The sequence below is a fragment of the Clupea harengus genome, chromosome 1 (genome assembly GCF_900700415.2).
Source record: "Clupea harengus chromosome 1, Ch_v2.0.2, whole genome shotgun sequence".
Classification (NCBI taxonomy): domain Eukaryota; kingdom Metazoa; phylum Chordata; class Actinopteri; order Clupeiformes; family Clupeidae; genus Clupea; species Clupea harengus.
This window is the reverse complement of record NC_045152.1, coordinates 831,872-847,135: the sequence shown is the minus strand read 5'-3', so window position 1 is coordinate 847,135 and position 15,264 is coordinate 831,872. Positions and strand designations below refer to the sequence as shown.

The 15,264-nt window shown below is 44.6% G+C and overlaps 1 protein-coding gene across 1 annotated transcript in view; it reads right to left on the bottom strand.

Moving 5' to 3' along the window:
- Positions 1-14,395, bottom strand: part of ppfia3 (PTPRF interacting protein alpha 3) — a 42,714-nt gene extending 28,319 nt beyond the window's left edge. The window contains exons 1-6 of the mRNA XM_031558998.2: positions 14,053-14,395; positions 10,247-11,455; positions 5,160-5,261; positions 3,732-3,896; positions 3,142-3,216; positions 2,897-2,956 (exon numbers count right to left, since the gene is read on the bottom strand). Coding sequence (XP_031414858.1) covers positions 2,897-2,956; positions 3,142-3,216; positions 3,732-3,896; positions 5,160-5,261; positions 10,247-10,576 — 732 coding nt within the window. The 5' untranslated portion in view covers positions 10,577-11,455; positions 14,053-14,395. The remainder of the gene's footprint in view (positions 1-2,896; positions 2,957-3,141; positions 3,217-3,731; positions 3,897-5,159; positions 5,262-10,246; positions 11,456-14,052) is intronic.
- Positions 14,396-15,264: the final 869 nt, after the last annotated feature.

The window sequence follows — 15,264 nt, the reverse complement described above, 5'->3', positions numbered from 1 at the left end:
TTACACACACACACACACACACACACGTGTGTTCTATGAGGAGTATGCACTGTGTTACACACACACACACACACACACACACACGTGTTCTATGAGGAGTATGCACTGTGTTACACACACACACACGTGTGTGTTCTATGAGGAGTATGCACTGTGTTACACACACACACACACACGTGTGTTCTATGAGGAGTATGCACTGTGCTACACACACACACACACACACACGTGTTCTATGAGGAGTATGCACTGTGTTACACACACACACACACACACACACACACACACACACACACGTGTTCTATGAGGAGTATGCACTGTGTTACACACACACACACACACACACACACACATGTTCTATGAGGAGTATGCACTGTGTTACACACACACACACACACACGTGTTCTATGAGGAGTATGCACTGTGTTACACACACACACACACACACACACACGTGTTCTATGAGGAGTATGCACTGTGTTACACACACACACACACACGTGTTCTATGAGGAGTATGCACTGTGTTACACACACACACACACACACACACGTGTTCTATGAGGAGTATGCACTGTGTTACACACACACACACACATGTGTTCTATGAGGAGTATGCACTGTGTTACACACACACACACACACACACACACACGTGTGTTCTATGAGGAGTATGCACTGTGTTACACACACACACACACACACACGTGTTCTATGAGGAGTATGCACTGTGTTACACACACACACACACACACACACACACACACGTGTTCTATAAGGAGTATGCACTGTGTTACACACACACACACGTGTTCTATGAGGAGTATGCACTGTGTTACACACACACACACACACACACACACGTGTTCTATGAGGAGTATGCACTGTGTTACACACACACACACACACACACACGTGTGTTCTATGAGGAGTATGCACTGTGTTACACACACACACACACACACACACACACACACGTGTTCTATGAGGAGTATGCACTGTGTTACACACACACACACACGTGTTCTATGAGGAGTATGCACTGTGTTACACACACACACACACACACACACGTGTTCTATGAGGAGTATGCACTGTGTTACACACACACACACACACACACACACACGTGTTCTATGAGGAGTATGCACTGTGTTACACACACACACGTGTTCTATGAGGAGTATGCACTGTGTTACACACACACACACACACACACACACACACGTGTTCTATGAGGAGTATGCACTGTGTTACACACACACACGTGTTCTATGAGGAGTATGCACTGTGTTACACACACACACACACACACACACACACACGTGTTCTATGAGGAGTATGCACTGTGTTACACACACACACACACACACACATGTGTTCTATGATGAGTATGCACTGTGTTACACACACACACACACACACGTGTTCTATGAGGAGTATGCACTGTGTTACACACACACACACAGACACACACACACGTGTTCTATGAGGAGTATGCACTGTGTTACACACACACACACACACACACGTGTTCTATGAGGAGTATGCACTGTGTTAAACACACACACACACATGTTCTATGAGGAGTATGCACTGTGTTACACACACACACACACACACGTGTTCTATGATGAGTATGCACTGTGTTACACACACACACACACACACGTGTTCTATGATGAGTATGCACTGTGTTACACACACACACACACACACACACACGTGTGTTCTATGATGAGTATGCACTGTGTTACACACACACACACACACACACACACGTGTTCTATGAGGAGTATGCACTGTGTTACACACACACACACACACGTGTGTTTTATGAGGAGTATGCACTGTGTTACACACACACACACACACACGTGTGTTTTATGAGGAGTATGCACTGTGTTACACACACACACACACACACGTGTGTTTTATGAGGAGTATGCACTGTGTTACACACACACACACACACACGTGTGTTTTATGAGGAGTATGCACTGTGTTACACACACACACACACACACACACGTGTTCTATTTGGAGTATGCACTGTGTTACACACACACACACACACACGTGTGTTTTATGATTCATTACTGGGCCGGTGACTCATGAAGCCTATCTGCACAGAGTGTGTATGATATCTTCACACATAAACTAACTAATGTTACTGAGAAGTTGAGAGAAGACTCCTCGTGTAGAGAACTGACATTTGAGCACAACTTGTTTTACACGACTGACTGACCCCTTTGAATAATAATAATAGCCCATAGCGACCAAGCATTTCTCATGTAGTAAACAATACTCTTTTTTTTTTTTAAATATGTAGATTTTGTGACCTCCATATCTGGCCTTAGGATAATGTTTTGATGCTAGATTTAAATGAACAACGCTGGACATTTCTTCAAATCTTCACTACTTTCACTCTCAAATTCTTCTTGGTGCTGATCGTTATCTAATCTTGAGGTGTGGGAAACATCATTTCCCAGCATGCATTGTACTGCACTGACCTAGTGGCCTGCTGTGAACTGCACAGCACCACCAGAACATAGTTAACCTGCGCCTCACAACTAAGATGGCAGAGAAACCAGACTGCTGAGGTGAACTGTGGCTGATTAGAGGTGCATTATGCTAGCTTGCTAACAGCTATATTTCAGTGATATATATTAGCTGGCATCTCTCCTGTATCATGTAAGGATTTTTAGAATATGAAAATGAATTTGAGGGTGTTGATGAAATTAGCTACCTACAAAAACATAGAACCATAGAAAAACCGGTATAACGTTAGTTTTCAAATAAATGTCATCAACTGTTCTCTCTCTGCTGTCCTTTCCTTTCCTTTCTCTGTGGTCGGAAGAAAAGAAAAAGAAAAAGAAAAACATTTCCCTCCTCACCTCCTTCCCGTTCTCCATGCCGTGCTGTCGCCTTTTAATCTGTTCTCTTAGAGAATGCACCTGAGGTGGGAAGACATCAAGAAAACCAGACCAGGCATGTCAGAGAAAAGCAGGGGGGGCACATTTTGGCTTTTAGAGCCGTGGTTTTCCCTACGCGACACAAACAAAAACAGGACCGTTCTGCGTTCATTCTCGGTGTGGGTGGGTGGGTGGGTGGGTGGGTGAGAGGGCCTGCTCGCGCTCACCTCTTGTGTGGAAGACTCAAGTTCCTCCTCCAGCGCAGACACTCGTTCCAGAGCCACGCGTAGCCTCTCTCGTACCTGACCACAAGAGGATGGAGGAAGGGGGAGGCCACAGCATACAGTCCATGAGAGAAAGAAAGAGACAGAGAGGGAGAGAGAGAGAGGGAGAGAGAGAGAGGGGAGAGAGCAGGACAAAAAAATCACAAAAAAGTGATTGTGGGAGGCAGAAAATAACACACAAACATTATAGTCAGTAAAAGTGAGGAAAAGACGACACAAAATACCACTATAACATTATGGTCACGTCATGACATGTGAAAGAAGGGGCATACTGTGTGATACAAAGAATTGGACACCATGACAAGGAGATGTGGACCACACCATACGAAGATACTGAGTTCAAAACAGACACACACATGTGGCAGATGCTGTGGTTGATGGCAGACCCACTGAACATACAATAGCATGTGTTTGGAAGGGCTGACACAAGAGACCTCAGGTGTCTCCATGAAAGTTGGGGTTTGTGGGTAGAGAGCGACAGATTGTCGTTTGCGTGTGTGGGGGGACGGGGGGACAGGGGACTGAAGACAAACCTTCTCGTCCAGGGCTTTGTGGTGCTCGAACAGAGACTTGAGGGCCTTGAGCACCTCCACCTCGCTGGACACCCCAGCCGGAGACTGCGCCTGCCTCTTCACCACAGTCATCCTCAGAGAGCGCTCGTGACGGGACACCAAACACTCCAGATGCTCCAGCAGAAGCTGAGAGAGAGAGAGAGAGAGAGAGAGAGAGAGAGGGGGGGGGGGGGGGGAGAGAGAGAGACAGAGAGCGAGAGAGAGAGAGAGAGAGAGGGAGAGAGAGAGAGACAAAAGAGAAAGGGAGAAAAATAGAGGTAGAGAAAGAGAGGATGAGAGAGAAGAGAAAACAAAGATTTTCGAAAGAGAGAGGAATTAAAAATGAGACAACAAGGAGGAAACGTTTCCTGGAGTGATTACTGAACCAGACCTTGGATAACAAATGAGTGTCTACCAAACAGGATGCTGGAAAGGCATCAAATGTATATGTGAGCAGCTTGTCCGTGGCAGATGGAAATACAAAACACGTCAGGTCTGAATACTGAGTGTGGTGCAGCTGATGGGACAGCACTAGTAGTCTCTACATTCATAGATCCAGATGTGAGTCTCAGTCTTTAGCTGTTATTCCTCCAATTAAAATGCATGATTTCTCCCTTGTACGTCGCTTTGGACAAAAGTGTCAGCTAAATGACTAAATGTAAATGTAAATGTAAATTATTTATTTGAGCCATGATATGATGTGTTTCTGGAGCCAGAGGATCCGAATTGGAATACTATTTAATACTAATTAATTAGAAGCATTTCAAACACAGACTTTAGACTATGAACTTGTTACTTTACACAATGAAAGTACCCATGAAAAGTAACATTTTTTGTATTACAAGTTTCTTTGAAAATGAATTTTATTTTGCAAATGAGCTATACACTAATCGAATATGTTCATATTCAAATTAATTTTAAAAGAAACTTTAAAATTGTACTTTTCATGGGTACTTTCATTGTGTAAAGTTCCATTTTGATAGGAGTAAAGGAAAAAAATACATTTTTGAGGTGTATTTTCGCCATGCATTATTAGCACACATCTCAGATTGATGAGACTTAAACATATTTCCTCAACTAGGATTTCTTAGGACTTTTAGTATGTTGTTCTGGACACCTCATAGAAATGATCTATGCTGAAAAAAATGTGTTTACAATTAGTCTGTCGTAAAACGCTACTTTGCCTGGACTATTATACATTCCCCAGAAAGAGAAACACACACACATACACAAATACACACACTTGCGCACACAAACACACACACACACACACACACACACACACACACACACACACAGAAATACACACACTTGCGCGCGCACACACACACACACACACACACACACACACACACACACACACACACACACACACACACACACACAAACACACACACATGGAACACCAACCCGTGTGTTGTTCCTCTCAGCCTTGAGCTCTGCTATCTCCTCTTCTCTCTCCAGAAGTTGCTCACGACACCCGTTCAGCTCTTTGGTCAGCACCGCAAACTCCTGTGGACATAAACAGAGAGCATGTGTTACTCACAAACAGCAAGACAACACACCTCGCACAAACAGGAAGACACAGACAGTCACACATACCAAAACATCCCTACTCACATTACGAGGCTAACGAGGCACAGAAATTAAGAATACACATAAAAGATTCTGAGGGGGATCACATTTAAATGCTAAATGAAAAATGTAAAAACTAAAAACTTTAATACAAAAAAAAATATTTAAAATTGATCATTTGGGTTTCACTGTAATATTGGTGACTTGTCAGTTTCATGAACACTGATAGCAAATTCAGCTGTTTACCCAGAGCATTCCCAACATCCCACACAGAAAAGACTATTACACTTGCTCTCATCCTCAACTGAATATGCATAAAATAGACACAGAAACATAGGAAATACACACACACACACACACACACACACACACACACACACACACACACACACACACACACACACACACACACACACAAAATATGCACAGACAGAGCGGAACCAACTCTGACCTTTTGTTCAACATCCCACGCATTGTATTTGATCACCCTAAACTGTTACTGTGCATTGTCTACTGAAGGAAATCATACTCAATATTTTCTGTTCTTTAGCTGTTAAACAACAACTGGCGTGAGATGGATTTAAGTACATCTGTTGTAGACACCAGTACACATTAAGCAGTCAGGAATATTTACGTAGGTACAGACAGCATTTGACAACTAGATGCCAGCATGTTATGGGAAATCACAACAAAAAAAACATCAATGTATTCTCTGGTACGAACACCAAAATCAACATACCAAAACGGCATATCACCTCCTACAGCATGTGAATTCTGACAAGAATGCTGCCTCGACTACACAGAGGAAACATGGTCTTTTTCTGCAGACAGCCAGCTTAGAGAGTCTGAAAGAAGTTTAAACTGCAATAGACAAGCGTCACCAGTGGCCAACTTTGACCCAAACAGACACATCCCAATCAATCCTATGGCATCTCAAAGTGGCCTGAATCAGCAGGCATTTCCACAACATCCCATCCTATCGGCCAAGACGTTTTAATCTCATCCTGAACTTTGTGATCTGTCCAAGTTCAGTTGATGATTAGGAACGGTACAGCGGCAGGTGTCAAGGTCTTTGACAAGTGTCAGCTCTGTTTACATGACCTACATCGCTCAAGTACTTCCTCTTAGCCTTAAAAGTTGCAATCACTTGTGATTTACTTCCAAAGGGTCAACCAGAGATTCATTAAGGCTAATCATTTTTGACTTAAGATCTCTGTGAGCTCTGTACCCCCCCCCCCCCCCCCCCCCTCATGACACCCAGGTCATGTGTGCCTCTGGGTGTCAAGAAGTGAAAAAGAGTCACCTGATATTAACTTTAACTCAAAGTCTGGTGTGAAAATGTGGCACAGTTGAGGCATGAGGGGAGTGACGATGAACACCACCTCCAATGCAAGTAGCATTGCAGGTTACATTAAAGCACAATCATAAGGGTGCTGATATGGTATTTGGTGGTTTTCTACTTTCTTACTGTGTAAAAGGAGATGATGGCATCATCTAGTAACACTGATGATGACAGGGATCATATTGATGAGGATTACGAGGAGAGGAAGGTCAAACTAATGATGATCACAGTCTAAAACGTTGATGACAATTAAGAACAAAATTATATTTTGAAATCACAATCATTTTGATGGTATTGATGAATGTATAAAATCTGTGATGTATAGAATATATGATCAATTATATGATAAATTGATGCCTATTGATGATGTCAGGGTAACAAAACCAAAAATAATACTTCATGTTCAAGTAATATAGTTGAGGTCCCCCTCTAGCTGCTGGAGCGACGTCCAAACGACCACAAAGTCAGTCATCAGAGTTGTATACCTATACTGATGAAAATGTATATCTGTACTGTACAGTCAGTCACTTTGGACAAAAGGCTCTGCCAAATGACTTCATGTAAAAGTAGAGACATATTTACAATAAACAGCACTGTTATATCCCAGAAATATCTCTGCGTTTGTGTAAATCCACTTAGGTCTCGACCAGATGAGGAAGGTCTAGTAGTCCCCTGATGTGCCTCGTTCACTCCCCAGAGCAAGGTCCTGCTGTGGGGGGACTGTACTCCACTGAGACTGGGTTCTGTTGTGTTGTGTTGTATAAGTTGACATATGGCCTCCATGCGACTGCCACAGAGTGCCACTCACCAAACACCATTTTGGCCCCACCGCTGTTGGGCATTTGGAGTCCACCCATGCGTACATTTGCGTGACATGCTTATACGCATGTACACACACAGAGGCCATCTAAGCCATGCACACGTCTCAAGTTGTGTGGCGCGTGGTCTGTGTCACATGTCCCCACTTATGCCAACCAATGAGGGAAATGTCCTGCTCGACTGCAGAAATGGCAGCTAACGGTGTTTAGTCTTCTTCATCACGGGTTTGTCTTTCTCTCTACGTGTTCGCTAACCAGGCGGGCCTGACTCAGAAAAGGCGTCTAAATCATTCAAGGTGCAGCTCTTCCATACGAGACAGGCCATTATCTATAGCTTATAAAAGCTTTTCCATGGTAAAAATAGACAGGATTCTCACAGACACTCCATAGGTCCTCGCACCATTCAGACACATTGCAGCAGCAGAGGCTTGGAGGCGCCGAATCAGAGAAGCATTCAGCGCCAACGGCAACAGTGGCTGACAGGCATTTCAAACATGACAACGGTAGCCATGGCAACACAAACACTTCACCAATTGCGAAAATCACAGCTAGGCAAATCCAGCCTCCCAGCCAATAAATTGACTCCTACCTTTGGCAGTCCTCTTTTGTCTACCAATCAGATTTCCTTTCATTTGCCATCCCTAATACTAACCGATTGCGGTGCTCCTGGGAAAATGTACAATGGCAGAGAAATCTACCTCTTGTTAAAACTAGTCAAATGAGAAGAAAAGTGGTGAGAGATCGGATTTGAGGAGGAGATACCAGACGAGAGAGAGAGAGAGAGAAAGAGGGGGATGGGAGGAACAGCAGAAGAAGAAGGGAAAGATGGACAGATGGTGACTCAGTGAGCCCATAGGACTTTGGCATTCTGGGATTGTATCTTGCTGAGAATGGGCTAGAATTCCTTTTTTTGGCACCACTGTCCCACAATTCAGTGTGCTTGTCCTGTTGTATAGTCCCACCCCCCTCAAACTCCCCAGCCTGGCTCAACACCCCGTTCTTTTCTAAGAGCACTCTTATAGGTACCATACGCTCAAGGTCCCTCAGTTGGAGAGCATCTCTCTCTCTCTCTCTCTCTCTCTCTCTCTCTCTCTCTCTCTCTCTCTCTCTCTCTCTCTCTCTCTCTCTCTCTCTCTCCCTCTCTCTCTCTCTCTCTCTCCATCTATGGATGAGATAATCCACAACACCTAAGAATAGATGCTAGAAGCCAACTAATTAACATGCAGAAATATGCAAATAGACTCAATTCGTTAGTGTCTGTTTTTACAGCAGTGATTTCACTTCTTCTCCCCCTTTTTTCTGTCTCTTCTGTACTCCCTCTCTCACACTCATCAGCTCAAGATGCACTGGATGAACTCTCTCGCTGTCTTTCTGTAGCCTGGCTGTGTGTGTGTGTGTGTGTGTATGAGTGCATTTATGGGTCATCTCATTTAGTTTCTTTTAAATAACCAGTCATGGTTTGTCTCAAATTATGGTTATATTAGAATCATTTACAACAGTGCGATGGTGATGGATAGGTGGATAAGCCTCCACCAAAAGCAGAACCTTTGTTCTAAATAGCCACTCCACATACCGCCTTCTTAGCGTCTTAACCAAACTACTACCATGCAAACCCCACAACAACCTGAGATGGACGCTGCCAAAGATGGACTGGGCAATGCCATCTTTGAAACAAGGGATATAGAATGTTTATACATAACCTCAAGATCACGTATAGCAAGGCATGGCCAAGTGCATATTTAGCGGCAGTTATCCCAACCCAGCAATATGGTTTCTACTTTGCAAAAAATGCGTAGTGAAGAACATGCCAGACCCTTGTTTCTTGGTATGCTTGGGATTTAACCTTTGTCATCAACTCAACATTCGGTTCACATTCCTCTCTGTACCAACCATCACACAGTACCCTTGAACTTTCCTCGATATCTCACGTACTACTGCTTCACAAACTATGCCATCAGCCAACCACTGTGAGTTACGCAAACTACACTTTGAAATGTGCCGTGTCCCTGTTTTCACAGTTGAACATCTACCCTTTTTCTCTCTCCGTCATTCGAACTCCTTGACATTAAAACTCAGATGGTGGTCAATAAAGGCACGCTAAGTAGCTTATTACACTTGACACTAGAAATGAACTCAAATAACTACCCATTTCCTGTCTTTGAGAAGGGCAGTTAGAACACACTGGAACCAGCTTCACAATGTATTGAAATGTATTGTTTGGAGGATAACCCCTTGAGATGCAGCATCTCGTTTTCGAGGGGGTCCTAAGACAAGACAAAACTATGTGAAAATCTAACATTACCTCTCACTATCAATGATCCACATGGCAAGCATCCAATCATAAGCTGCAATCTGCAGTAGATAGTACAGATGGAACAGAAATAAGCATGCAAGACGATATGACAAGGCCCGCACTACAAGTATATACTCTTTGCGAGCACTCAGCTACACACATTGACAAAGACGTTACAAGGGTTTGGAGCTTGACAGAGAAAGTCTGTTCAATACATAGAGATTTGGTTAATCGGTTACATCTCAGGCACCTTCCGGAACTTGGACACAAGACATATTCTGAACGCACACATGGCGGCCCAGACACACAGCATACCTACGATCCTGCGAACATGTTCATCTACAAAGAGACACATACACACACACACACACAAACAAGTTTCACACGGGTAGAGAACCCCTTGTTCATCTACAAAGAGACACATACACACACACACAAACAGGTTTCACACGGCTAGAGAACCCCTTACCTGTGGCAAAGCGATGGAGAGCTGGCGCTGCAGCGAGTCCTTCTCGTGGCCCAGCTCGCGTAGCCTCAGTTGGGCAGTGCCCAGGCTGTCCTGGGTCTCCCTCAGGTTCTCCAGGAGCCTCTCGCGCTCCGCCAGCATGTTCACCATCAGGGACTCCAGGTTGCCCGTACTGCCCCCCTCGTCGCTTCGCCCATCCCGGCCTCCGTAGCCGCCGCCCCCCATGCCACCCATACCGCCACCCATCCCACCGCCTCCTCCGGCGGGCGAGGACGGGCCGCCACCTCCTGCCCGCCCATCCTCAGAGATGGTGGGCATCACCTCGCACATCATTTTGAGGCTGTGGAGAGTGTGCTACCGCGGGTGAGAAAGACTGAGAGCAAGCGTGGGTATGTGTGTGGGAGCTCTCGTGTGTGTGTGTGTGTGTGTGTGTGTGTGTGAATGGTGTTTGTGTGTCTGGGGTGGGGGAGGGAAGCGTGACTGCACTGGTTAGAAGGCTTACCAGACTCTTTATGTGCGTGTGTGTGTGTGTGTGTGTGTGTGCGTACGGCTGCGTCTGTGCTTGCTAAAGTGTGTATTTTTATGTGTGTGGGTTGGGCCGGTTTGCGTGGGTGAGCCTTCTCGGAAGAACACGCCGCCTGATGACTCTTTGTGTCTTTATTGTCCAAGTCGGCCTCCCTTGTCGGAGTCCTGGGAGAAAGCAGATCTTGAGTTACTGTGCTGTTCCTTTATAGAGAACCTGCAAATGCAGACTGCGGGGTTCTCTGGCTCTGCGGCTTATTATATTTTTCTTTCTTCTGTTTGAGCACAAAGCACATCCACCTGCATTCGTCAGTGCTTCTCTTTATTTGTACCTGGAGCCTGGAGAGTACCTTTTTTCTAAGTGCCAAAAAATGCCTTGCAATGACCTGGTAGGAATTTGGCGTGCACTGCTTCGACTTGATTGGCTCTCCTGGGAACAATCACCGTTTGGGGGGGTGGGGGGGGGGAATAGGCAAAAAGAAAAACAAGAGGTTTTGAGGGGTAGTCCTCAGGGGCTGTGGATGGTGAGGAGGGAGGCTAAAGGTTGTGTGGTAGGAACAGCTGGGCGGGGCAAAAGGGAGAAGGGTGTGTCAAAGGGGTTTGAAAGGGGGAGGGGCACAAGGGAGGGTGTGGCATTAACAGGGCCCTTGGACCATCTCAGATTGAGCCTCCAAAGGTTTTGTGACAGAGCTGTTGAGCAAGGCAGAAAAGGGAGGAGAAGAGAGAAAAAGAAAAAGGAGTTACTACACCAAAGCATATTATTACCCATTATTAGAGCATCTGTTCTGTTGTTTGATTAGAAACCACTCTGCTAATTCAAATGCAGTTTCCCTAATGCTAATGAGCTCACCTAGACTAATGACAGAGAACCATGCTTTGTTTTTGTACCTATTGAGCAAACCTACACCCCTAATCTGTCTCCCAATCATTAAGTGTCACATGTTCATACATGCAACAAACTTACATGAAAGTACATCTCAGGAAAATCTCACAAACTCAGCAGGGTTTAGATGTGAACTCACATTTAACTAACAATGATTAGCTCTAACTCAAGAAGGTATTGACAATTCAATGTAAGGTAAGGTAACTATAGCACGAGAACCAGCTAGTTGATGGCCAAATATTGAAGAGATGGGGACATTTTATACACCAAACAATATTGCATTAAGCCAGATATGCCACATTATCCCAAGGAAAAACAATCATAAACAGCACATATAGGCTACAGACAACACAGAGCTGATGAGTTATCTGCAGTGTACACAATATGATTTCATGCTCATTAAGTTTTCTGTCTTGATCTGATTGGCAACTTCTTCTCATTAGTTCTTTGAAATCCAGGGGAATGCACACCTCACAGACACCTGATACTGCCCAAAGGCATACCACGCCACAAGAGAAAGGATCAGGAACCCAAACAATGGTTCCATCCCAGTGCTTCACCATGGCCTGCCGTCCCTGCCATCTCTCTCTCTCTCTCTTTCCCTCTGGTGCCACTGGGTTGAGAATGAGCAGTGGTGCCCGGCTAACACACTACTCTACACTACTACTGGCTTGAGATCTGCACTTAGCTGCCACTGCGGGCACCTTGCTTTCAGGTCACTGGTGACAGACCTGAGGAGGTAAAGAGTTGAATGCCACCTACATAAAAAGTGCAATAATCACCAAAAATCGTTCATATGTAGTGATCCATTTTATATACTGATATTACAATGGCTTCTGGCTAAGAGGCACAGACCTGGTATTACACCAAAAGGTAGACCATCACACCTGGAAATTATATCAAAGACATGCCATGGCAACTTAAAACAAGGACAATTAATACAGAACAGTAGATATTGGCGGAATAGCTTAATGTCGTGATAACAATGTCCAGAAACACTAAATGCATTTTGACTATAGACAGATGCCAAAGTTGCTGACAGACCAGGTGTGGCGTTACGTCAAGCTGGTATTAATCAAGCAGACACGAATTGTTCAGTAAATTATAGATATTAAAATAGCATGAACGCTGCAATAGAATATTAGCCACTGTTAGGTGCGCCGTTGATCAATTACCAAAGGGACTGTGTAGAGAGGGAGAGAAGGAGAGAGTCCACCCTTACGATGGATTTGGACAGTAAACGCTTCGTAAGAATCGATAAACACGGAGACAGAGGTAGGCAGCTGTTTTCCGAGCAGGCCACAAATCGTCTTTTATACCCACTGTCTTGAATATTAAGGATAGTGTGGAAAGCGCGCCCATTGTATTGCCGAATATCCCCCACCAACCCCATTGTATAAAGACATGCCATTCGTATCGAGTCAACACCCCACTCCAATCTTTTTTTTTCAGTGACACACATACGCACACACCTATCTCGAATTCTGTTCCAACACAATAACCATCTAAGGCTGGGGGGGGGGGGGGGATCTGCCCCCACCAAAGGCACCACATTGTAATTTTTCCCTAAATGCTTCGGAATAATGCCATATATTTGTCGGTAGTTGGACTTAATATTATGCGTGTACATCGAGACTATTAGTCATAATGCTAATAATGGATGCGCATGATACACGGAAATGGGAGCTAAGGAGGGTTACGCTCATCCAGCCATCACATTCTGTACGCCGAGACCTCATAGAGAAGCAGACAGACAGGAGGCAGACCAACGCCGACTAGAACCGAACCATGCATGCAGGAAAAACGATCATTTCAGCAGCTATAACCGGCAGCCTAGACATTTAAAAAGGGAGAGCATCGGATGCAGCTGTCGATGTGTTTAATCATCTAAGGGGGGTGGAAATAACCTACCATTGAGAAAGATGTGTCTGCATTTTGAATGCAAAGGATTGAACCAGACAGAAAATCGTCAAAGGCAGCGATAGATTGGCCTAAGTAAAAAAGCTCCTTTTGATAATCGCACAAATATGAAATTAAATGCCTGTATGTTGACGTAGGCTATCCCTTTCCGTTTGCTATCACCCCCACCCCTTCACCCCCCACCCCCATGATATACGTCCGAGTGTTTCTGCAAATATACACGCACAGACATAGGCTACAGTCGACAATTACCATTCATTATCAAAGTCAATACACCTGCTAATGCACGACGCAACGGAACAGGTTTATTCTAAATTTCCTTGCACCCATCCACCTCGCCCCCTCCCTCTATCCCATCCATCCATCCATCCATCCCCCTCTCCACATACACAGCTGGGCTATCCTATACACGCTTACACACCCAGTGATTTCACAATAATTTGTGCAATTGATAAACGTTTATAACGGGATATTGTCTTCTCACCCTTGTCATCGTCGAATGAAAGAACACGACATCATATCCCCGCTGACCCCATCGGCGGAGTGCCTGGCTTTTCGGTGCTGGTACAGCCGCTGAATCCCGGTTCTCAGCCTCCCCCTTCCCCTCTCCCTCACACATGTAAACGACGGCACTGAGCGAGAGCAACGTTACACATCACCATAGACAACCCTCGTCTCTCTCTCTTTCTTTCTCTCTCTCTCTCTGCCTCCCTCTTTCGGATGAAAAGGTGTTGGGTCTTAAAGAAACATTCTCGCATCTCTCTGGCCAACGCGGCTGGGCATGCATCCTTACACACTCGCATTGACTGGGCTAAATTATATATGCATATACACACATACCCATAGGCTACAGTAGATATACATAGACTATAGGCCTATAGACACAGTGACAGTCGTGTGTGGTTGCCATACACATATGCACAGGTAGCCAAAACACACCAGTGTCAAAATTAACACTATCGACTTGCCATCTATATCCTGAATTCCTATATTCACCCCCTCTGTCGATAGAAAAAGATCATTGCGTAGGCATTACCCCATCTCCGTGATAATAGCGCCTAAGGTTATTTAAATATTGTGGGTCTCATCATTTTACGAACATACCTAGTCTATACTTGCACTGCACACGAACAGATGCTGCTGTATTCTTTGACTTTGGTGTATTCTTTGACTGCACAGGTAATTTCAGGTGTATACAAATTTCCATCTGATGGGTTCACATAACCCGAAAGTTACCAGGTCAAATGTCCTAAACTGCAGTATATTAATGAATGGTTAATGCCAATCCATGTCAAAGGATGGGCAGGTGTAATAGATAGGCTATAGGATACTTTGCATGGTGGAGTCTCTAAGCAGCAGCACAAATCATGCCAAACTGTGGTTTAAAAATATCTTAATTTCGTTTTTACATAATTAAGTTCGCATTTCAGAGAGAGAGAGTTTCAATGACGTATTCGTTGTGCCTGGAGAAACCAAATTACCCGCTACCCCTCTTCACTTGGACATCCTCGCTCTAAGGCGGGACACATCCAAACATATAACTATTAAACCAATAATAAAACAGACATCGGTGATTGTTCCCACCAATCGAAAGCCAAAGAGGGCGGGTTACCACACCAACGAACGCCAATGGAAACCATCTGGTGATATAGAGAAAAATCGGGTGGGGCTGTGCGAAATGTCCCGAAAGGGATGA